Source organism: Leucopleurus acutus, assembly GCF_964270905.1.
Source record: "Leucopleurus acutus genome assembly, chromosome: 8".
Classification (NCBI taxonomy): Eukaryota; Metazoa; Chordata; class Mammalia; order Artiodactyla; family Delphinidae; genus Leucopleurus; species Leucopleurus acutus.
This window is the reverse complement of record NC_139151.1, coordinates 100,552,748-100,577,078: the sequence shown is the minus strand read 5'-3', so window position 1 is coordinate 100,577,078 and position 24,331 is coordinate 100,552,748. Positions and strand designations below refer to the sequence as shown.

At 51.8% G+C, this 24,331-nt stretch overlaps 2 protein-coding genes across 3 annotated transcripts; both read left to right on the top strand.

The window, feature by feature from the left end:
- The first annotated feature begins 1,997 nt into the window (after positions 1-1,997).
- On the top strand, positions 1,998-6,592 carry INTS5 (integrator complex subunit 5). Its single transcript, XM_082844474.1, has 2 exons — positions 1,998-2,110; positions 3,457-6,592. The coding sequence occupies exons 1-2, from the start codon at positions 2,031-2,033 to the stop codon at positions 6,434-6,436; spliced, it is 3,060 nt and encodes a 1,019-aa protein (XP_082700600.1). The 5' UTR covers positions 1,998-2,030; the 3' UTR covers positions 6,437-6,592.
- Positions 6,593-6,850: 258 nt separating this feature from the next.
- On the top strand, positions 6,851-23,548 carry GANAB (glucosidase II alpha subunit). 2 transcript variants are annotated; one of them, XM_082845283.1, is made up of 25 exons: positions 6,851-6,900; positions 10,252-10,356; positions 10,504-10,612; positions 10,863-10,990; positions 14,697-14,876; positions 15,354-15,419; positions 16,230-16,299; positions 16,474-16,561; positions 16,649-16,745; positions 16,999-17,179; positions 17,765-17,918; positions 18,124-18,359; positions 18,442-18,568; positions 18,672-18,751; positions 18,994-19,137; positions 19,235-19,331; positions 19,611-19,712; positions 19,888-20,131; positions 21,227-21,291; positions 21,486-21,562; positions 21,674-21,748; positions 21,926-22,039; positions 22,163-22,275; positions 22,418-22,518; positions 22,636-23,548. In XM_082845283.1, the coding sequence occupies exons 1-25, from the start codon at positions 6,863-6,865 to the stop codon at positions 22,743-22,745; spliced, it is 2,901 nt and encodes a 966-aa protein (XP_082701409.1). In that variant the 5' UTR covers positions 6,851-6,862; the 3' UTR covers positions 22,746-23,548. The 2 variants fall into 2 exon arrangements, with proteins under 2 accessions (XP_082701409.1, XP_082701410.1); XM_082845284.1 differs by lacking the exon at positions 15,354-15,419.
- Positions 23,549-24,331: the final 783 nt, after the last annotated feature.

Genomic DNA, 24,331 nt, shown 5'->3' with positions numbered 1-24,331 from the left:
AGGAGAGGAAGGGAGAAGCTGCAGGGAGAAGGAATTTCAACATCTTGGGATTCCCATCTCCTTTCATAATTTTGTTCTACCCCCTGTGCCTAAGGCAGAAAGGAGCTTGCTGCGTTCAAAGAAGAGTTTCTGTACCTGGTATTGTGCTAAATTCTTTACACAAATAATCTGAAGTGGGAATTTCCTGGCAGTCCAGTGGTTAGGACTCCATGCTTCCACTGTGGGGGCACGGGTTTGATCCCTGGTCGGAGGACTAAGATCCTGCATACTGCATGGCATGGCCAAAAAAAGAAAAAGAAAAAAAAAAAAAAAGAGAGAGAAAGAAATAGGTGAATAATCTGAAGTGATCTTTGCAAAAAGTTTGTGAGATACGATATAACATGCGCCATTTTACAGTTAAGGAAAGGGGCTCCGAGCAGCTGAGTCACTTGCTCAGGGTTACATTGCTAATTAATAGCAGACATGAATCCAGATCTGTCTAACTCCAAAACAAGCACCCTTAGATTGTGAAATCTTTAAGGGCAAGGACCACATAATAGTCTCATAGCTGGAAGAATTTATCGTGTTCAAAAGGCACTTTTTTTTTTGGCTATGTCGTGAGGCGTGCGGATCTTAGTTCCCCCACCAGGGATCTAACGCATGCCCCCTGCAGTGGAAATGCAGAGTCTTAACCACTGGACTACCAGGGAAGTCCCCAAAAGCTACTTTTCATAGATCAAAAGTCAAGGCCCAGAGAAGGGAAGTGTTGGGTCCAAGTTTGAAGCAGAGCTAGGAGCAGAAATTGTCTCATTTACTGTCCTAGAGCATATACGCTTCATGAGTGATCGAACTTCTAAAATTTAAGAATAAATATAGAACCACCATAATTAATCATTTAGCTTTTAAAACACCGTCACTTCAAAGGTATCTTTAGAACCTATCATCTGGTGTTATTCTAACTCACATTTCCACTGAGAACAGTAAGCCCTCTGGTTAATACAGGCCTCAGAACCTACCTTCCTTTTCATTCATCCAACCAACTATTAAGAGCCTGCTACATGCCAGGAAGACAATGTTGTATGTGATGATGATAAAGCCTTTAACAAAACTGGCAACATCCCTGTTGTCAAAGAGCTGGGGTTCATTCAACAAATATAATAAAAACAGCTGTTGCTTATATAGTGCTTACCTACCATTGCAGGCACCAAGTGCTATACAGTAAACATATTACCTGGTTTAAATTTTCACAAGCCCGTGAGGTAATTGTACTATTAACATCCCGATTTCCAGAAAAGCAAACAGGCAGAGAGGGGTTAAATGTAGTACACAGCCGGTTAGTGGAATAGCTGGAACGTGATCTAGATAGACTGGTTGGAGCGGGGGCTCTTGATGAGGTGTATTATATCCTCATAAGGTTACCAAGCTCTCTCTGCAGCTATGGGGATGTGAGGTTGGGGAAGGCCCCCACTGCACTGGGAGACTGGGAAGCCTGACAGAGATCGTAGTGCTAACCTAGGACTGGGAGAACACCTTCAGCGTAGCCAGCCCAATTTTTTCAGGCTTCCTCCTCTCCCTCTCTTTCCTTGTCTTCATCTTCTCTTACGGACTTTCATTCCTTTCTTTCCGTCTCTCTTCCGCTTTCCTTCTTCCCTTCTCTCCTTTAACTGCTTTTTACATTGTCACTGGTTATTGATTAAAATGTTTCCTAAGGTGCTTCTTTTTTTAAAACATCGAGAGTTGAAAATTTTGTTTCGGTTTTAGGAAAATTAATTAAATCCAATTAAGTGGTCGCAGCTAGCCTTAGTCTGTGTAAATAGCCCTCTCGGGGGAAAAAAATGGTTGCGTTGAGGGTGGGTCGGCTTCCCGCTCTCGGGTGCAGCCCCGTTCTGGGACGCCGACTCATCTCGGAACCAATGTGTGAGGGTCACGGACGTCGCCGGATTGGTTTTCCTGAGAGGCTTTGTCGCTGGTTCCTTTCGGGTTTCCCGGCAGCGCGCATGCGCCTCCTGCGCTCCGTCGCTCCCGCTTCGGGCTCGGGCTAGGGCTCCGGGATGTCCGCGTTGTGCGACCCTCCCGGGGCCCCAGGGCCTCCCGGGCCTGCCCCGGTCTCCCACGGTCCCGCGCCGCTCAGGTAGTCAGAGCCCCTGGCATCTTTCCCTACCGCGGGGTCCCGCGCCGATAACCAGCCTTCTCGGCGGAAACCCGGATCCCACCTCGAGAACTCGCGTCCGGGTTCTCAGAGATTCCCGGACGGGTCTTCCCAGAACTCAGGGACTGCCTCACTAAAACTCTGGGCTCCAGTGCCCGCACTCCCAAGATCTCGGTACTGCCTACCCCTAAACCCCAATGCCCAGTTACCCCGGATCCTGGCCTTGCTCTTCCAAGAATTGGGAATATCAGAACTCTTGGGAAACCAGGTGCCCTGTCCCTTAGACCCGAGGGAACCCACGGTCCCCTGACTTCATGGAGACTCCCTGAGCACCCAGGCCCAGAAACCCACAGAATGCTTTCTTCTAGCCTTTCCCTTGCTCTCCAACGGAGACACTCCCCTCACCGTAGAGTGGTTTTTTTTGGAGGAACCAGAGATGAATGGCACAGTCAGAGCCTTATCAACCTCTAGAGGATGCTGTCAGAAAATGCAATAAGAGGAAGTAACACTGGCTTCCGAACCTCTAAGACTGAACCCATATGTTTCAGGAGGGGAAGGGTTGAAGGGCATTAGCTTGTCTCTGCCCTGGGGCACCTTGATTCCTGGGGCATACTGAGGGTTCTGGGAAGGTGGTGGCTGTTGATGTGGTGGAGTCCAAGTGGTTGGTGGTTAGGATGCTTGCAGAATATGGGAAGAAGCAGGTTTGGGGAGGGAGAGCTCTTACTAAGGGGCAAATTTGGGCTTAGAATTTTCTTTCCATTAAGAGCAAAATCCAGCGTTCTCGTTTGTATGTAGGGGGGAGTGCAGTAAAGCTAGAAAGGTGTGTTTAAAGCAGATGTTACAGGAACACAAAATATACTTACTCAATTCAACAAATATTTATGAGTATTTCCCATATTCCAGGCACCCCAGTAGAAGAGGATCCAGTGTTGAAAAGCAGAGAACTGTTAACTACCCTCTTGGACTTTATAGTCTGATTACTTACCTTGGTTTCCTTCCCTGTAAAATGGGATCATAATGGTACCTACCTTATTGGGCTGTTATCTGTATTGAAATAATACAAGTAAAGTACTTAAAAGAGAACTTGATGTATTACAAGAGTTATCTAATATTGATACTATTGTTATTTATTAAAAGAAAAATAGCTAGCATTTACTGAGTAACTAGTGTGACCTAGATATGGTGCTTACGTGCTTTATGAATATTATCTTTTGAGGGAGGTACTGTTATCCCTATTCTACATAGAAAGAAACTGAAGCTCACAGAGGGAATGTAACTTGCTCAACAACTCCCAACACTCTAACTCTGCTTCTTTTGCTTCCTTACAGTGCTCAGGAGCTGTCGCAGGAAATCAAGGCCTTTCTGACTGGTGTAGACCCTGTTCTGGGCCACCAACTCTCTGCTCGGGAACATGCTCGCTGTGGCCTTCTCTTGCTCCGCTCTTTGCCACCTGCACGGGCTGCTGTGCTTGACCACTTGCGAGGTGTCTTTGATGAGAGTGTCCGGGCCCACCTGGCTGCCCTGGATGAAAGCCCTGTGGCTGGTCCACCTCACCTCCGTCCACCGCCACCCTCCCATGTCCCTGCTGGGGGACCTGGTCTAGAGGATGTGGTGCAGGAAGTGCAGCAGGTGCTGTCTGAGTTTATCCGGGCCAACCCGAAGGCCTGGGCGCCTGTGATTAGTGCATGGTCCATTGACCTCATGGGGCAACTGAGCAGCACTTACTCGGGCCAGCACCAGCGTGTGCCCCATGCCACTGGCTCTCTCAACGATTTGCTGCAGCTGTGGATGGGCTGTCGGGCCACACGCACATTAATGGACATCTATGTTCAGTGCCTCTCGGCTCTCATTGGTAGTTGCCCAGATGCTTGCGTGGATGCCTTGCTGGATACCTCTGTCCAGCATTCCCCACACTTCGACTGGGTTGTGGCGCATATTGGCTCCTCTTTTCCCGGCACCATCATCTCCCGAGTTCTCTCCTGTGGCCTTAAGGACTTCTGTGTTCACAGTGGGGCTGGAGGTGGAGCTGGTGGCAGTGGTGGAGGCTCTTCTCAGACCCCCTCTACAGACCCCTTCCCTGGATCTCCTGCCATCCCTGGGGAGAAACGGGTGCCCAAGATTGCCTCAGTTGTAGGCATCCTAGGGCACCTGGCCTCCCGCCATGGAGACAGCATCCGACGGGAGCTCCTGCGAATGTTTCATGACAGTCTGGCAGGGGGCACTGGCGGCCGGAGTGGGGATCCCTCCCTTCAGGCCACAGTTCCCTTCCTCCTGCAGCTGGCAGTCATGTCACCAGCTTTGCTGGGCACAGTCTCTGGAGAACTGGTGGATTGCCTTAAGCCCCCAGCTGTGCTGAGTCAGCTGCAGCAACACCTGCAGGGATTCCCCCGAGAGGAGCTGGACAACATGCTGAACCTGGCCGTGCACCTGGTGAGCCAGGCCTCTGGGGCAGGTGCCTACCGCCTGTTGCAGTTCCTGGTGGACACAGCCATGCCTGCCTCAGTCATTACCACCCAGGGCCTGGCTGTGCCAGACACCGTGCGTGAGGCCTGTGACCGGCTGATCCAGCTACTGCTGCTGCACCTGCAAAAGCTGGTTCATCACCGGGGAGGGTCTCCTGGGGAAGGGGTGCTGGGCCCCCCCCCGCCCCCCCGCCCTGTGCCCTTTCTAGATGCGCTAAGAAACCACGTTGGAGAGCTGTGTGGAGAGACGTTACGTTTGGAACGAAAACGCTTCCTCTGGCAACACCAGCTCCTTGGCCTGCTCTCTGTTTATACCCGGCCTAGCTGCGGACCTGAGGCCTTGGGCCATCTCCTGAGCCGGGCCCGAAGCCCTGAAGAGTTGAGTCTGGCCACTCAGTTATACGCAGGGCTGGTGGTCAGTCTCTCTGGCCTCCTGCCCCTGGCCTTCCGAAGCTGCCTGGCTAGGGTACATGCAGGGACTTTGCAACCTCCCTTCACGGCTCGGTTCCTGCGTAACTTGGCACTGCTAGTGGGGTGGGAACAGCAGGGTGGTGAGGGCCCTGCAGCCCTAGGGGCCCGGTTTGGGGAGTCGGCCTCTGCTCATCTGTCTGACCTGGCTCCTCTCCTGCTCCATCCTGAGGAGGAAGTAGCCGAAGCCTCTGCCTCCCTCCTGGCCATTTGTCCCTTTCCTCCGGAAGCCCTGTGCCCTTCCCAACTCCTGGGACTGGTGAGAGCTGGAGTGCATCGCTTCTTTGCCTCTCTCAGGCTGCACGGTCCCCCAGGGGTGGCTTCCGCCTCCCAGCTTCTTACCCGCCTCTCCCAGACCTCCCCGGCTGGGCTCAAGGCTGTCCTGCAGCTGCTAGTTGAGGGAGCCTTACATCGGGGCAACACAGAACTGTTTGGTGGGGAAGTGGATGGGGATAATGAGACTCTTTCAGTTGTTTCAGCTCCTTTGGCTTCGGCCTCCCTGTTGGACACAAACCGGCGGCACACTGCAGCTGTGCCGGGCCCTGGAGGGATTTGGTCTGTTTTCCACGCTGGAGTCATCGGCCGTGGCCTAAAGCCACCCAAGTTTGCCCAATCACGCAATCAGCAAGAAGTGATGTATAACACCCAGAGCCTCCTCAGCCTCCTGGTGCACTGCTGCAGTGCCCCTGGGGGGACTGAATGTGTGGGCTGCTGGGGGGCTCCCACCCTGAGCCCGGAGGCAGCCAAAGCAGTGGCAGTGACCTTGGTGGAGAGTGTGTGTCCCGATGCAGCCGGTGCTGAGCTAGCCTGGCCTCCTGAGGAGCATGCCCGGGCCACCGTGGAGCGGGATCTCCGCATTGGCCGGCGCTTCCGGGAACAGCCCCTGCTCTTTGAGCTGTTAAAGTTGGTAGCAGCTGCTCCCCCAGCCCTGTGCTACTGTTCCGTGCTGCTGCGGGGGCTGCTGGCCGCCCTCTTGGGCCATTGGGAAGCCTCTCGCCACCCTGATACAGCCCACTCCCCCTGGCACCTGGAGGCATCCTGCACCCTGGTGGCTGTCATGGCTGAAGGAAGCCTCCTGCCACCAGCCCTGGGGAATATGCACGAGGTATTTAGCCAACTGGCACCTTTTGAAGTGCGTCTGCTGCTGCTCAGTGTCTGGGGCTTTCTCCGGGAGCACGGGCCCTTGCCCCAGAAGTTCATCTTCCAGTCAGAGCGTGGCCGCTTCATCCGGGACTTCTCCAGGGAGGGTGGGGGTGAAGGTGGAGCCCATCTGGCTGTGCTGCACAGTGTCCTCCACCGCAACATTGACCGCCTGGGCCTTTTCTCTGGCCGTTTCCAGGCACCTTCACCGTCCAATCTCCTTCGGCAGGGGACATAGCCTTTCCATGCTCCAGAAGCCGAGGGAGGTTGAGCCAGGAGAGACAGACAGGGGGCTAAGGTGCTGCAGAAATGTGGAGGTTTCTCTTCTAAGACCTTGGCCTAAAAGAGCGCTGTCACTTTCTTCCTCCCCCACCTTTTTTTCTAAATAAAATTTGCCGAGTTGAGAAAAACAAGAGTCCGGTGCCTCTGTCTGATGTGGAGAGCCGGCAAATTCGGACAGCTCCAGTCTCTGAACAATCCCGCCCCCTCCCTCTGGCCCCGCCCCCACCAGCATTTAGAGTACGCTCTCGGCCAATGGGACAGACGCCAGCCTTCAGTGTGGCCCGGCCAATCAGGAAGCCGGAAGGGGCGGGCGCTAAGATACGTGGCTCAACGCGCGCTGGGGGAGGGGAAGCTCCGGGTCAAGGAGCAAACCCGGCACAAGATGGCGGTGGTAGCGGCAGTGGCGGCGCGTAGGAGGCGGTGAGGAGCCCGGATCCCGGGGAACGCGCCCGGGACGCCCCCAGACCCCCAAATCCCGTGTCTCTCCTTCCTGTATGTTCTCCTGAGACTCCGCCACCCCCAGCCTCGTGAGGACTCTTTGTCTCTCTGGAGGCGGCCTCAGGTGCCCCCAGCCTCCTCGCCGCGTCGGGGGGCCCTCGTTTCTGGGGCTCTCCGCTCCGGCCCGGTGGCTCTAGAAGGCCGCAGCCTTGTGTTCTTCTTGGCCTTGGCCGCTCTCAGCCGCCGCCCTCCCCTGGCGGCTTGCGGCGGTTAACGCTGCCGCCTCTTTCCTGCAATGCGCGGGGCCATCGGGGCAGAGGAAGAGATGCGGCCCGGCCTCCGGGAATGCAGCCTGCTGCCCTGCGGCCCCTCAGCCGCGCTGGAAGCACCGCGGCCGGCAGTCTTGCTTCCATTGCCCTTCCCGCCCTCCCCTCGAGAGCCCCGGACCCTGCCCTGCCCTTGTCTTCACGTGGACACCAGCCCTGGCTTGTTTGGTGTCCACGGTCGTTGGGCACGGCTGGGGCAGGATCCCGTAAGTTCACAGTCGACCTGGATGACGTTGCTCAAACACAACAGTGGTTTGTTCTGCATTTATATTACTGAAAAGACGGTTCGAAACAATCATCAGCGCCACAGAGTGTTTACCAGCACCTAACGGATGTATCGGGGTGGGAGAGGCACGTACTGTCGGCAGCGGTGAAAAAAGCGTGGATCGTAAATTTGACTCCAGAAGCCTGTGACCTGAAACAATAAATGAGTGCACCTTTCCTTGCGACTCATTCCTGACCTTGGCTTGTGACCACCTCTTGCCCAGGGGCGTTCAAGGCATTCCTGAGTTCTTAGGGCCTTCCAACAGGTTACATCTGAAAAATCTTTCAGAAATTCTATCCCCATTGGCGTCTCTCCAAACCCATTTTACAGATTGTGCAAGTAGGACTCCAGAGAGTATTTAATTCACTGTACTTCTGATTACTGCTGCTTTGGGCTGGTGGACACGGGGTCAGTTGCTCAGGGTGTCCGCTGCAGTCACTCCTCAGGACCTGGGCCACATGCCTTGCTTTTGAGTTTTCTGGTAGCATTTCTTCTGCTTGTTTTGCTACTATTTGTTCCTGCTTGACCTATTAAACCACAAAGCCTGGTGTTTTCCTCATCTTTCTGTGTGGCCTGCTTGCCTTGCACATTCTTCTGGAACTGGAGGGCTTACTGTGTTCTGTGATCTCCTTTCTAGTGATTTTCTTTACCTTTAGCTTTCAAGCAGATACTGAGGATATGCTGGATACAATGTGTTTGTAGGCCCTACTCTTTGGTTACCCTATTAGCAGGTAGCAAAGTTTTAATGCTGAGGAGAAATGTGTGTTTTTGTTTGTTCTCCCTTATTTGGAACACTTTCTCAGAGTGCGCTCCTAATCAGCCACTGGGAGAGCATGTTTAAACTGCAGATTCCCTGGGACCCGGGAATCTTCATTTAGTGAGCACTGCACGTAACTCTTAACAGACGCTAAAGTGTGAGAATCCCTATTTAGGGTTTACTCAGAATGGATGGATATATCTTTAACAAACTAACTTGTTCAGATAAGCCTGTTAGTCCCTTGTCTGTTATTATTTTTTTTTTTACATCTTTATTAGAGTATAATTGCTTTACAATGGTGTGTTAGTTTCTGCTTTATAACAAAGTGAATCAGTTATACATATGATCCCATATCTCTTCCCTCTTGGGTCTCCCAAAAATATGGAACGCTTCACGAATTTGCGTGTCATCCTTGCGCAGGGGCCATGCTAATCTTCTCTGTATCATTCCATTTTAGTATATGTGCTGCCGAAGCGAGCACCTTGTCTGTCATTTGATAGCATGTTGGGGAAGTGACAAGTTTGTGGTAACCTTGGTGATGGTCCTCAATGAGGCAGGCCCTGCTGGTGGTTAGTGCAATGTGCTGTGCATAATGAAGTGCCCGGGCCCTGGAGTTAGGCAGAGTTGAGTTCACCAGTGTCACCTCATACTGGCTGTTAAATCTTGGATGAATTATTGAACCTTTTTTTTTTTTTTTCTTTTTTTTGCGGTACGCGGGCCTCTCACTGCTGTGGCCTCTCCCGTTGCGGAGCACAGGCTCCGGACGCGCAGGCTCAGCGGCCATGGCTCACGGGCCCAGCCGCTCCGCGGCATGTGGGATCTTCCCGGACCGGGGCACGAACCCATGTCCCCTGCATCGGCAGGCAGACTCTCAACCACTGCGCCACCAGGGAAGCCCCAAATTATTGAACCTTTTATGCCTCAGTGCTCCCATCTCGGAAAAATCCCAGTCCTACATTCACCAAGAAAACAGTGAAAGAAAGGGAAAAGAGTTATTAGTGTGTATAAAGAATTGGTTCTGAACACTGGTTGCCTATTAGAATTGTTTAGGGGAGTTTAAAATCTGATGCCCAGGTCCCACTTCAGGCCAATTAGATTGAAATCTCAGGGTGAGACCTGGGCATAGACACTACTAAAAACTGCAGGGGGAGTTAAAAACTAGTATGGGGCTTCCCTGGTGGCGCAGTGGTTGAGAGCCCGCCTGCCGATGCAGGGGACACGGGTTCGTGCCCCGGTCCGGGAAGATCGCACATGCCGCGGAGCGGCTGGGCCCGTGAGCCATGGCTGCTGAGCCTGCGCGTCCGGAGCCCGTGCTCCGCAACGGGAGAGGCCACAGCAGTGAGAGGCCCGCGTACCGCAAAAAAAAGAAACGCAAAAAAACTAGTATAAGGCAGTTAGCCAGGCCCCCGGGTGCCTATTAGGACTCAACACAGGTTAGCTGTTGTTATTCTTTTCACGCTTACGTGGTGACAGTGGTGACTTATGTCAAAGATATAGCAGTGGAGATCAGAGGAACAGGATGCCTAGAGTGTTAGGGATGTTAGGACCCTAGGAACCTGTGACCAGCAGGCCAGCTGAGGGTACATCTTGAACTTTTTCACTGTAGGTCCCCCCAGTGTCTTTCCAGTGAAAAGGCATGGCTTACTTTGTTTCTCTGTTCCACACATAAGGTACCACCACTTCCCCTGGGACTGGCTGTTACTGTTCCTTTCCTCTGAGAGGCTGATGTAACCTGAGTCAATACCAGGCCTCTGAAGGCCAAGGATCCTTTGTCCACTTCCTCTGCCTTTTGAAGGAAAGGTGTGCGTGAGCCAGCTCCTCAGGCCTGACACTTAACCCCTGTCCACTCTGCCTTGTTTTCTGTTTAATGGGACTCTATCCTTCTCCCCTTTTAGGGTTGTGGTGGGAAGAGGCCTTTACCTCAGAAGGTGGGGCCCTTTCTGACCCTGTGCTGATCGTGCCCTCTTTGTCCTTTTCCCCCCTAGGTCTTGGACTGGTTTGGTACTGGCTTGTTTAGGCGTCTGCCTGGGAATTACCCTGGCTGTGGATAGAAGCAACTTTAAGACCTGCGAAGAGAGTTCCTTCTGCAAGTATGATATTTCTGGGAGACAAGACTGGAAAGTAGTAATGTGGGAGGTGTCTGTGGCAGATGAGGTAGCCTGGGGCACTGCAGCTGATAGAAGGACTTAGGGGCCTTGGGGAACCCTCCCCCGTTCTCAGGCATTTCACATTGGCAGGAGGCAACGAAGCATACGGCCAGGCCATTCTCCATACCGAGCCTTGCTGGACTCTCTGCAGCTTGGTCCTGATGCCCTCACGGTCCATCTGATCAACGAAGTCACTAAGGTCAGGGGAGAAAAGGAAGAGTCTGGTGGGGGTGGAGAAATGGCTAAGGGGTAATTCGGGAAGGGGAATCCTATAGCCAACATCCTGTGCCATCTAACCTTGGGACTTGTACTTTGTGAGGAATTCAGATTTCAGATCCCTTAGGCAAAGGGCTAGAAGGAGGAGACCCCCTCGGGAGAGAAATGGGTTCAGAGGGCATTTCCTGGTATAGCCCATTCCTTTCTCCAGACCCAGACCTCTGCCTCCACAGGTGTTGCTTGTGCTGGAGCTCCAGGGGCTTCGAAGGAACATGACTCGGATCAGAATTGATGAACTAGAGCCCCGGCGGCCCCGATACCGTGTGCCAGACGTGTTGGTGGCTGATCCCCTCACAGCTGGGTAAGTTTTTCCTGAGGAACATCTCCATCTCCATGGCCCTTTCCCTTCCTAATGAGCCTTTATTTGGCAGCTGACTTTCTCTTCCACGTTGGGATAATAGCTGAATAGCACCCGGCCACTCTCCTCAGCCTTCCCTCATCTGTTCTTCTGTTTCACTTGTTTTCTCAACTGATTGATTGATTGATTGGCCGAGCTGCTTGGCTTGCGGGATCTTAGTTCCCCAGCCAGGGATTGAACCTGCGCACTGTGCAGTGAAAGCACAGGGTCTTAATCCCTGGACTGCCAGGGAATTCCCTCACTTGTTTTCTCTTTCACCCTTTATCTTCATTCAGTCAGCAAAGAAATACTGCTTCCTCTTCTGTGCCAGGCCTGGCCTAGGTGCTGGAGATACAAGAGGGAGTCAGCAAGGCCATGGAGCTCGCCTTCCAGGAATACAGTGTCTCTGTGGTTGGTTCCTCCCTTCCCTTCCCTTCCTGTCCTGTCCCCCTGTCTTGTCTCGTCTGTTCTTTTCTTCTCTTTCTTTTTTTCTCTTTTCTCTCTCTTTTCTTTCTCCCCTTCCTTCCTTCCTCCCTTCCTCCCTTCCTTCCCTCTTTCCCTCCTTCCCTTCCTCCCTCCTCAATTTCTCCTCAGATATTCAGGATAGGATTATTCAAATACTCGGGTCATGACACATCGTCGTCATTATTCCACACATGGCTCTCTGTTAATTATTTAACTTAGAAAATAACATGATAAACCCTTCACCTAACCCAAACATATACATCTCACTGTCCTGTACCCCTGACTCCTTCGGAGATGATTGTTATTCTGAAGTTTATTATTCCCTTGTTTTTTTGTTCTCACAGTTATATCGTGGGTACGTATATACATATACACACTTTCGTACATTTGCCTAAGCAATAAATTATGTGATTTTGTTTTTGAGTTTTATAGGGAAAGTATCTTAGTGAATGTGGTCTTTTGGGATTTCCTTTTTTCACTTAACTGGATTTAACTTTGTTGCATGTAGCTCCAGAAACTCATTTTTACTGCTGTATAATATTATGTTATATGAATATATCCCGATTTACTTCTCCATTTCTGTGTTGATGGGCATTTGGGTTGTTTCCAGTGTTGGCGTGAACATTCTTGTCCATGTCTCCTGTCTCCCTGTGCAGGAGTTTCCCTTTGGTGTATAGCTAAGAGAAGAACTGCAGAGTTGTAGAATATGGAAATCATCAACTTTCCAAGATAAAGCCAAAGTGGCTTACCAATTTACACTTCCACCAGCAATATATAAGAGGTTTATTGAACTGCATCTTCTCCAGCCCTTGGAACTATTGGACTTAATTTTTGTCAGTGGAATGGCTATAGGATGATACCATGTGGTGGCCTTGGCTTGCTTGTCTTTCCCAGTTTATTACTGATATTGAGCATGTCTTCATATATTTATCTGTCATTCTGTTCTGTGAAATGGAAGTTCACTGCTCTGCTCGTTTTCCTTTTATGTTGTTTGTCATCACTGATTTGTGGAAATTCATTAGTCTTGATACCAATTCTTTATTACTTACATGTATTGCAGTTATCTTTTCCCAGATTGTAGCTTATCTTTTTACTTTTCTAAAGGTGCCTTGAAAAAAGAAGATTTTTTAATTTTATTTTTTAAAAAATTTTATTTATTTATTTTTGGCTGCATTGGGTCTTTTGTTGCTGCGTGCAGGCTACTCTTCGTTGCAGTGTGCGGGCTTCTCTTTGTGGAGCACAAGCTCTAGGTGCGCAGGTTCAGTAGTTGTGGCTCGAGGGCTTAGTTGCTCCGCGGCCTGTGGGATCTTCCCAGACCAAGGTTCGAACCTGTGTTCCCTGCACTGGCAGGCGGATTCTTAACCACTGCGCCACCAGGGAAGTTCCAACGATTTTTTAATTTTAGAATAGTTTTAGATTTATAGGAAAGTTTCAAGAATATTATGAGAGTTCCTGTATACCCTGTACTCTTGTTTTCCCCGTTAACATTATTGTGATATATTTGTCATACATAATGAATTGATATCATTATTGTTAACTAAAGTTCATATTTTTTTTTCTTTTTTCATTCCTTTTTTTAAAGTGTTTTTATTGTTTATTTTTTTGCGGTACGCGGGCCTCTCACTGTTGTGGCCTCTCCCGTTGCGGAGCACAGGCTCTGGACGCGCAGGCTCAGCGGCCATGGCTTATGGGCCTAGCCACTCCGTGGCATGTGGGATCTTCCTGGACTGGGGCACGAACCCGTGTCCCCTGCATCAGCAGGTGGACTCTCAACCACTGCGCCGTCAGGGAAGCCCTATTTTTTTTACATTTTATTTATTTATTTATTTTGGCTGTGTTGGGTCTTCATTGCTGCATGCGGGCTTTCTCTAGTTGCGGCGAGCGGGGGCTGCTCTTCATTGTGGTGCACGGGCTTCTCATTGCGGTGGCTCCTCTTGTTGCGGAGCACGGGCTCTAGGTGCGTAGGCTTCAGTAGTTGTGGTGCTCTGGCTCAATAGTTGTGGTGCACGAGCTTAGCTGCTCCAAGGCATGTGAGATCTTCCCAGACCGGGGATCAAACCCGTGTCCCCTGCGTTGGCAGGCGGATTCTTAACCACTGCGCCACCATTTCATTTATTTTTAATTGAAGTGTAGTTGATGTACAATATTACATAAGTTATGGGTGTACAACATAGTGATTCACAATTTTTAAAGGTCGTACTCCATTAATAGCTGTTATAAAATATCAGCTACACTCCTTGTGTTGTACGATATATCCTTGTAGCTTAAAGTCCATATTTTTTTCAGATTTCCTTAGTTTTTTTGTTATTTATTTATTTACTTATGGCTGCATTGGGTCTTCGTTGCTGCGTGCGGGCTTTCTCTAGTTGCGGCAAGTGGGCTTCTCATTGCAGTGGCTTCTTCTGTTGCGGAGCATGGGCTTTAGGCGCGTGGGCTTCAGTAGTTGTGGTGCACGGGCTTATTTGCCCCGCAGCATGTGGGATCTTCCCGGACCAGGGATTGAATCCAAGTCCCCTGCATTGGCAGGTGGATTCTTAACCACCACGCCAGCAGGGAAGTCCCAGATTTCCTTAGTTTTTACCTAATGTCCTTCTTCTGCTTCACGATCCCATCCAGGATACTGTTTTATATTTAGTTGTCATGTTTCCTGAGCCTCCTTTAGACTGGGACAGTTCCTCAGACTTTTCTTGTTTTTGATTACCCTTAACGTATCTTTCAATAAATAGAAATTCTGAATTTTGTTGTCAGGTAGATAAGTCTCTTACCTTTTGGTGTTAGTGTTTTCTAAGTTGTGTTTAAATAATCCTTATCTACCTCAGAGTCAGAAAATATTTTTTTATATTTTCTTCTAAAGGTTTTACTCTAAAATTTTAAGTCATAATCTGTCTGGAGTTGATATTTGTATCTGGTATGAGGTAGGAGTGTGATACCATTTCTTTTCTATACAGAAAATGTGTTTTTCCACTCTGTTATTGAATAGTCCTCCAGACCTCACTGAACTGCCATGCCATCTGTTACATTTCAACATTCTAAGATGCTTGGGTCTGTTTCCAGGCTCTTTATTTGATTCCTTTGGTCAACTTATCTGTCCCTGTACTGTTACCACACTACCTGTATAGCTCTTAGCAGGTCCCCCGTCTTCTAAGTGTCATGACTGCTCCTGGCACTTTGTACTTCCTTATATCCCTTTTGATCTTTTTCCCAGGCTTTCTGTCTCTGGCCGGGATGCCAACAGCGTAGAGCTAACCATGGCTGAGGGGCCCTATAAAATCATCTTGACGGCACGGCCATTCCGCCTCGACCTACTGGAGGACCGCAGCCTTCTGCTCAGTGTCAATGCCCGAGGACTCTTAAATTTTGAGCACCAGAGGGCTCCCAGGGTCTCGTGAGTACAGGGATCAGGAGTGAAGGGGACCTAGTGTGAAGGAACCTAGGGGTGTCGTAGGGTCTGGCACTGGGTCCCTGGGAGGAAGACAGGGTGGTAGTAGAGCCAGGTCGGGGCTGGGGGCTGGGCGAAGCTGACCATCAGGGAGGGTAGGAAGCAGACCTGGGTTGAAGTTTTCTCCATTTCCTGTACAGACCAGGAGGCAGTCACTTTTGTCCATGAGCTGTACCCTGGGCACCTCCTCCCTCAGAGGCCTGCCTGGGTCTGCCTTTCCCTCTTCCCCCTCTCACACCATCACACTTCCCAGATTTATTTTCTTCCTTTTTTTTGTTTTGTTTTGTTTTGTTTTTTGTTTTTAATTTCTTCCCCCACCCCATCTCTGGAAGTTTGTCGACTGAAACTCACTTTTATGTTTCTGTTTTTGTGTTGGTTTTGTGCCTCCTTTTCCCCTTTCCTACCCATCTCCTCCTGCCCCAGTTTCTCGGATAAAGTTAGTCTCACGCTCGGTAGCATTTGGGATAAGATCAAGAACCTTTTCTCTAGGTAAATCCATGACCACTGGTACTGTATCTGTTCCTCTGCCCTTACCCCCCCTTCACTCTGGCCCCCAGGGAAGGTGCCCCAGACCCTTCCATACCCTGTCCTTCACTCACCTCTTTTTCCCCAGCTTTATGGTCTCTGGTTCCCGTTCCCCATTCCCCTGGCTAGGAGCCCCCTGGGAGAAGGAAGATGAAATGTTGGATATCCTTGAGGAATGTAGGGAACTTCTTGCTTTGCCAGGGGGTGGAGAGATGCTGCCTGTTGCTGGGGTTCCTGCCTCGCAGCTGGCTTGCACTGAGGCTCTGGGCAGAGCTGCTTGCCAGCTGCCCTTGAAAGCATCTTTTGGCAGAATCTCTTGTTTGAGTCCCTGTGTAGAGGCTTGACCATGGTTATGACTCACTTGCCTTTGCAAAACCCTGTGTCACGCCAAGAGGCTGAGGCCCAGTGAGGGAAGTTGGGGCCAGAGTCTCTTGGTAGAGGCAGCAGGGCTAGGACTGGCATTCCGAACCCAGGCCCTTGAACCTGTCTGCCTGTCTCTTCTGGAACGCTGGCAGAGGCTGATGGTTTGGGCCTGTGTTTGGAAGGCACCCCTTGGTGGCATTTACTTCTCATTTCCCTTTCTCATTTCTCTCCCTGTCCTTTGCACACTTATCTGCTCACTGGGGGTCCCTTCCCAAGCTTTAACATTCAGTCCCTTCCTCCAGTGCCTTCGTTCCTTTGGACCCTTGGCTCTCTATTCCCTCACCCCTCCTTCCACTAGCCCCTCGTCCCTGCCCCCTCTGGATTGGAGCAGACAGCTCTCCTACCTTCCAGGCAAGGATCAAAAGACCCAGCTGAGGGCGATGGGGCCCAGCCCGAGGAAACACCTGGGGATGGTGACAAGGCAAGTTGGTGGGGGTGGGTGGTTGGAGCACAGGGCTGGCTGGGAGGTTGGAGGGGAAAGGCCCACAAGAAATTTGAGCTTAGTCTTGCCATCGCGGATGGGATTTAGAAAATGGGCAAGGGAAGAGAGAGGACCTGGTGTGTGATTGAGTAGTGGTCTGCTTTCTCCTTCCAGCCAGATGAGACCCAGGGGAAGGCAGAGCACGATGAGCCAGGAGCCTGGGAAGAGACATTTAAAACTCACACTGACAGCAAGCCCTTTGGTGAGGGGCTGGGGGAGCCTTGGGCAAGAGGACAGGGAGTCCTTGCCAAGCAGAAGCTCTGGAGCTCATCTTTTGCTTTTCTTCCAGGCCCCACGTCTGTGAGTTTGGACTTCTCTCTGCCAGGCATGGAGCATGTGTATGGGATCCCCGAGCATGCAGACAACCTGAGGCTGAAAGTCACTGAGTGAGTCCTACAGTGACATCAGGATATGGGGGGAGGGAAGGGGGCAGAGGCCAGGGCTGTGGGAGATGTGCACACAGATTAGACACTCCAGACGAGCGTGGCTCACTTCCTGTGCCAGAGAACCTTGGGCCATCAGAAAATGCTGCTTTGAGAAAGGGCAGAGGGGCCAGTTTTTATCCCTCATCTGTGTCTGTGGGGCTGGGGCTGTGCATGCCATGGCCCGGGGCCAGTCTGTCTGTCTGCCTGCCTGCAGGGGTGGGGAGCCGTATCGCCTCTACAATTTGGACGTGTTCCAGTATGAGCTGTACAACCGCATGGCCCTATATGGGTCTGTGCCCGTGCTCCTAGCACACAGCCCTCATCGGGACCTGGGCATCTTCTGGCTCAACGCCGCGGAGACCTGGGTTGACATATCCTCCAACACTGCAGGCAAGGTGAGAGCACAGGCATGGGGAGCAATAAGGGAGGGAATCGTCAGGCCTTGAGACAAATGGGTTTGTTAGGGGCATTTGCCTTGAAGAGGCTGGTAGAGTGGCCTATTTGGATACCTGTTTGGGGACTGGATGAGAGACAGGCCCTGGGCCTTCTGGGCAGCATATGAGTTCCCCAGACACTCCCAGAAGACACAGACTCATGGGGAAGGTATTTCCTTTTCTGCATTTATTAATACATTTGTTATTGAGTATGCGATAGGAGCTTCAGACCCTTTTCTAGGTGCTGGGGATATATTGCTCACTGAGTTAGGAAAGGAGGAAGACAGATTAAACAGGTAACAGAGGGAAGATGAGTTCAGTGGTGGTAAGTTCTAAGAAAGAAATCCAGTGGTCATGTGATGGGGATGGGCGGTGCTGCTTATGATGGGGCCCAGGGAAGCCTCACTGAGGAGGTGACGTTTAATCTCAGCCCGAAGTGACTCAAGGAGCCAGCTGTGTGAGGACTCTGAGGAAAACACTGCTGCTTTGTCTTTGGGTTGGGAAGCAAGAGGGTGGTGTCAGACCTCTCTCTGGTCCCCTCTGCAGACCCTGTTTGGGAAGATGCTGGACTACCTGCAGGGCTCTGGGGAGACCCCACAGACAGATGTTCGCTGGATATCGGAGAGTGGCATCATTGATGTCTTCCTGCTACTTGGGCCGTCTGTCTTTGATGTCTTCCGGCAGTACGCTAGTCTCACAGGTACGCAGTGTCCCTACTCTGTCAGCCTGCAGCCTCCCTTTCTGGTCCTTGGCTTCTTGAGGGATGACTGCATTTTCAGAAATCCTGTGCCTTGGCCTATTCTCTAGCCCTGTGCCCTTTCATCTCCCTCAATTTCTGGGCATCCCCATTGGCCCCAGGTTGAGCCTGACCCCATTGTGACACCCATCCCTCACTGAACCTGCAGGGACCCAGGTTTTGCCCCCGCTCTTCTCCCTCGGCTACCACCAGAGCCGCTGGAACTATCGGGATGAGGCTGACGTTCTGGAAGTCGATCAGGGCTTCGATGATCACAACCTGCCTTGCGATGTCATCTGGCTGGACATTGAGCATGCTGATGGCAAGCGGTATTTCACCTGGGACCCCAGCCGTTTCCCCCAGCCCCTCACCATGCTTGAGCATTTGGCCTCCAAGAGGCGGAAGGTAAGAGGGCCGCAGCCATGGTTGGTTTTCTCAGGCATGATAGCCCTGGAGAACTCTCACTACCCGTGTTCCGTGCCCCCAGCTGGTGGCCATCGTGGACCCCCACATCAAGGTGGACTCTGGCTACCGCGTACATGAAGAGTTGCAGAACCTGGGTCTGTACGTTAAAACCCGGGATGGCTCTGACTACGAAGGCTGGTGCTGGCCAGGTAGGTGGGCCTGGAATTAAAGGAGGCTATTGGGAGGCCAGGGAGCTAGAGTGGAGGCTATTTTACCCCTCAGGGGTTGAAAGCCATCCTTGATTTCTTCTAGGCGCAGCCGGTTACCCTGATTTCACCAATCCCAAGATGAGGGCCTGGTGGGCTAACATGTTTCGCTTTGACAATTATGAGGTATGGCAGCCCCTCCCCGACCTGCCTCTGTCTTTCCCACTCTACCTCTTGGAATCAGTCATTCTCTGCCTGCTATCCCTGCTATGGTTGGTTGCTCATAAGATATCGGGGCCTTGATGATCCTGTGGGGGGGCCCTGAGAAATGCATCTTTCTGGATTCCTAGGAGCTCTCTGCTCAGACACTGTTTTGTCTTCTCCCTCCCCTCTGTCGTCTGTCCCCATTTTCTGCCTTGTGTTCTCAGGGCTCATCTCCCAACCTCTATGTCTGGAATGACATGAATGAACCGTCCGTGTTCAATGGTCCTGAGGTCACCATGCTCAAGGATGCCCAGCATTATGGGGGCTGGGAGCACCGAGACGTGCATAACATCTATGGCTTCTACGTGGTAAGGGACTGAGAGAGGAGAGACCAAGGACCGAGAACTTGCACCGATGACAGCTGGCTTTTGCTCCTCACTACCCTTATTTCCTGTTCCCACGCAGCACATGGCGACTGCTGACGGGCTGGTGCTGCGCTCCGGGGGCATAGAACGCCCCTTTGTCCTGAGCAGGGCTTTCTTTGCTGGCTCCCAGCGCTTTGGTAAGATTTGGAGAATAAAGCTGTGGCAGAGGGACCTGGGCCTGGTTCTTGGAGAAGTCTGTCCATCCTCTGAGAGTTACGTACTTCCTTCCAGCTGTTCACTAAAAGCGAGGCAGGGAGTGGGAGGGCCAGTCCGTGTTGAAGTGCTCTTGTGAACTCCGCCATCTTCAGCAGGACTCTGGGGGCCCCAGAGGAGATGTGGCAGGTTAGAGAGGTCATCTATATAAAAGGCTGAGCCCCTTCACTGTTTGCAAGTTCCCTCCCTCTTTTCTTCCTCAGGAGCCGTGTGGACAGGCGACAATGCTGCCGAATGGGACCATTTGAAGATCTCTATTCCTATGTGTCTCAGCTTGGGGCTGGTGGGACTTTCCTTCTGTGGAGGTGAGAGGGGAAGGAAGTTGGAGCCTTGCTTTGGCGGGAGAGGGGCAAGGTAGAGGGCATAAAACCTAGGCCTGTGCAGAGAACTGACAGTCCACGATGGAGCCTTGGGGGGCTCCTTAGGCAGCAGCCCTCCTTCACCCTCTTTTCCAACCGGTTTCCTCCCTCCCCTCTCTAGCGGATGTGGGCGGCTTCTTCAAAAATCCAGAGCCAGAGCTGCTTGTGCGCTGGTACCAGATGGGTGCCTACCAGCCGTTCTTCCGGGCACATGCCCACTTGGACACTGGTCGGCGAGAGCCGTGGTTGTTACCATCTCAGTACCATGACATAATCCGAGATGCCTTGGGTCAGCGATACTCCCTACTGCCCTTCTGGTACACCCTCTTCTATCAGGCCCATCGTGAAGGGATTCCTATCATGAGGTGAGGCATTCAGTTGGGTCTGTGTAGAATGGACTGAGATGGCTGGGAGACTGGGTTCCATCTCTGGGCCTCTTTCTTCATTCACGAGGGCCTTGTAAAGGAGGGAAATCTGACTGCAAGGTTAAGAGTAAGAAGAGACCAGTGGGGAGATGAAGAGCAGTAAACGTTACTGAGTGCTTATGACATGCTAGGCATTACTCATGACTATCCCCAGAGCCAGAAACAAGTCAGACAAGTGTCGTACCCTTGTGGAACTTACATTCTTGGGAGGAAGACAGAGAGACATGTAAACAAATATGGAAATAGGAAAACTGCCAAAACTGACAAGGTTTTTGAAAAAAATAGAACAGGGTAACGGAGTTAAGTTCCACAAACAGGCCACGTAGGGCTTCCCTGGTGGCGCAGTGGTTGAGAGTCCGCCTGCCGATGCAGGGGACACGGGTTCGTGCCCCGGTCCGGGAAGATCCCACATGCCGCGGAGCGGCTGGGCCCGTGAGCCATGGCCGCTGAGCCTGCGCGTCCAGAGCCTGTGCTCCTCAACGGGAGAGGCCACAGCAGTGAGAGGCCTGCGTACCGCAAAAAAAAACAAAAAAAAACCAGGCCACGTAAAGATGAGCCCTGACTGATGAGTAAGACAGGCTTTTGTGACGCAGAGGAAGAATGTTCCAAGCAGGGGAGACTGCAAGTGCAAAAATTATGAAATGGAAATGAGTTTGTTATGTTCCAGGAGTAGGAACAAACCAGTGTGTCTCAGGGGTAAAGAACCAGAGGGAGAGGTAGATGAGGTGGAGTGGAAAATTCAACCTGAACTAGAGGGCTTTTCAGGCCAGGATAATGAAGTGGCCGCTGGGAGGTAGCTGTGCAGAGCAGTTTCCAGAGGGAGCAGGGTGGGAGGAGGCAGGGAGACGCGTTAGGAAGTTAAATGTCTAGACCAAGGTTAGAGTGCATAGCTGAGGCCTTAAGCCTGCTGGGCTGTCTGGCTGCCAGCTCGCGGGTCTTTCCCCTGTGCTCTTCTTTTTGCCAGTGCCTGGGGTAGCATCTCTGACTTCTGCCAAACAGCAAGTGTCTTCCTTTCTTGTCCTGCTTCCTTCCTAGGCCCCTGTGGGTGCATTATCCTCAGGACGTGACCACCTTCAGTATAGATGATCAGTTCCTGCTTGGTGAGAAACAAGGGGTACAGTTAGTGGTGGGTTGGGATAGGGCTGAGAAGAAGCAAGCACTGTGATAGATACGTCTGTGGATGTGCAGGGGGGGAGGAGTGAACGAGGCCAGGGGTGCAAGGGGGTGGGTGCTCTAGGGCTCCCTCTTTGGGAACTGACCTCCCCAATTCAGAGTTGATTCTGCTGTGTCTTAGGGGATGCATTGCTGGTTCACCCTGTATCAGACTCTGAGGCTCATGGCGTGCAGGTCTATCTTCCTGGCCAAGGGGAGGTGAGTTAAGGAAGGGTGTGGTGGGGAAAGGTGGTGGAGGTCAGAGAGGGTAAATAGAGTGGGGGGGTCCTCTGTGCAGTGAGTGACCGAGTATATCTTCTGCACCCACAGGTGTGGTATGACGTTCATAGCTACCAGAAGCATCATGGTCCCCAGACCCTGTATCTGCCTGTAACTCTAAGCAGTGTGAGTATGCCTGGCCCAGCTGCCAGCTCCATCTGCCTGTAGGTTTCCAGAAGGGGAGAGAGTGTATACTTTGGAGTCCAGTTCCTAAGGGGACACAGATATACACAAGCAAAAGATATTGCAGGGCCCAGGGTTGAACAACAGGGCTACTTCATCCCAGCACTGCTCTTGCCCTAGATCCCTGTGTTCCAGCGTGGAGGGACAATTGTGCCCCGATGGATGCGAGTGCGGCGTTCTTCAGACTGCATGAAGGATGACCCCATCACTCTTTTCGTTGCACTCAGCCTCCAGGTGAGCGCATAAGCAGGGAGCCGCCTCAACCATCTGCCTACCTTCCTAGGATTCAGTCCCCTGGGGATGTGCCCCTCACTCCCTCTTGGGCTCAGGCTCTCGCCTACCCCACTTCCTGCTCAGGGTACGGCCCAAGGAGAGCTCTTTCTAGATGATGGGCACACGTTCAACTATCAGACTCGCCATGAGTTCCTGCTGCGTCGATTCTCATTCTCTGGCAACACCCTTGTCTCCAGGTAAGGAGGTACCCTTTCTTCCTTGGCAGCCTCTGGGATGCTTACAGCTCACTGTGCTCTTACATCATGGCCTTGCTCTGCTCTCCTCCTCTCTGCTCTGACAGTTTTTTTTCTGATGGGTATCCATTTTTGCTTCCTCCAGCTCAGCAGACCCCAAAGGCCACTTTGAGACACCAATTTGGATTGAGCGGGTGGTGATAATAGGGGCTGGAAAGCCAGCAACCGTGGTACTCCAGACAAAAGGTGAGTGATCTGGCCCCCACGTGGGGAAAGAGAAGAAGCAGGGCAGGGTTGGGGACCCCCTGCGTATAGGAAAGTAGTTGCTATTGACTCTGGCACTCTTTCTCTTTCCTCCACCAGGATCTCCTGAAAGCCGCCTGTCCTTCCAGCATGACCCCGAGACCTCTGTGTTGATCCTGCGCAAGCCTGGCGTCAGTGTGGTATCCGACTGGAGTATTCACCTGCGATAACCCAAGGGATGTTGGGGTGGGGTGTGATGGTCTTGATAGTTACTCTTCCTTCTGCCCTGGAGTTTGACCTTCCCCAGACTTCACCTTTCTTATCTCAAGATCTACATTCTGCCAACATCTGGGCAGGATGAGAGGGCTTTCCCTGGGCTCTGAATTCATTTTGTGATCTCCTGACCTCTCCCACCCCATTGACACCACATCTCCCTTCATCCCCAAATATTCTGTTGCTCTGACTGGAGCACATTCACCTGTGAAGACCTGGGGACCACAGGGCCCTTGCTTTCTCTTCTCTTTTCTTTCTTCTGGGGGCCCTGAATTTCCTCCATACCCTCTCTGTTCATGTCTCTTGTGTGTTGATGCCATTTCTTGGAAGAAGATGAGGGCAGTGAGCTTTAGGGCTCCTTTTCTCCTTCCCCTTCCCTCCCCACCAAACTGTTCTCCCTCCTTTTATTTCTTCCTCCTGGCTCTTCTCTATCAGGCCTCTCTGTTTTATGCCCCATTGATGCACAGGGTCCACCCCTTACCCTGATAAGGGATGAATGGATCAAAGGAGTGAGGTTGCTGGAAAACATCCTCTTCCCTGGCATCCCAGCCTTTCCTCTCCCTGCTTCTATCTAGAGCAGCTGCGGTTCTGACAGGGGCAGTTCTACCTCCCCTGTCCCTTGGGGGAAAGAAGTTTCCACTCCTTAAGAGGGGATGAGCGAGACTTCTTTTGCCTCCTAAAATTTTGTCCCCTTGAGGGGCATTCCAGATGGAGAAATCAGTTGCGGTTTCATCGAATCATGGTCACCTGTATTTATTGCTGGGGGAAGGCTGAGGGTGGGGGAGATGATCATGTGCGCTCAGGGTTGGCCCAGGGCCCTGGGTGGGGGGTGGGGGAGGACTAACTGGGGACGATGGGGAATGTTTGTGGGAATTTTTTTTACTTCCTTTTGGCCCCCAGCTGTGACAGGTTTTGATAAAAGGAGAAACAATAAAGAGAGAAACCATAAATAACTGTTGGCGTCTGGATTCCAGTTCTGGCCTGAACCACAGAACCCTAAAAGCCCAAGGACCTGACATTTTCATTTAGCTTCAGCATAAGCCTCATTGGTTGAGCAAAATGAGTGAGTGCAAGCCTCCTTCAGCTTGCTTGATGCCAATTTTTTTTTAAATTAATTTATTTTTGGCTGCATTGGGTCCTCGTTGCTGCACGTGGGCTTTCTCTAGTTGCAGCGAGTGGGGGCTACTCTTCATTGCGGTGCGCGGGCTTCTCATTGTGGTGGCTTCTCTTTGTGGCGGAGCATGGGCTCTAGGCGCATGGACTTCAGTAGTTGTGGTACGTGGGCTCTGTAGTTGTGGCTCGCAGGCTCTAGAGCGCAGGCTCAGTAGTTGCGCACGGGCTTAGTTGCTCCGTGGCATGTGGGATCTTCCCGGACCAGGGCTGGAACCCATGTCCCCTGCATTGGCAGGCGGATTCTTTTTTTTTTTTTTTTTGTGGTACACAGGCCTGTCGCTGTTGTGGCCTCTCCCGTTGTGGAGCACAGGCTCCGGACGCGCAGGCTCAGCGGCCATGGCTCACGGGCCCAGCCACTCCGCGGCACGTG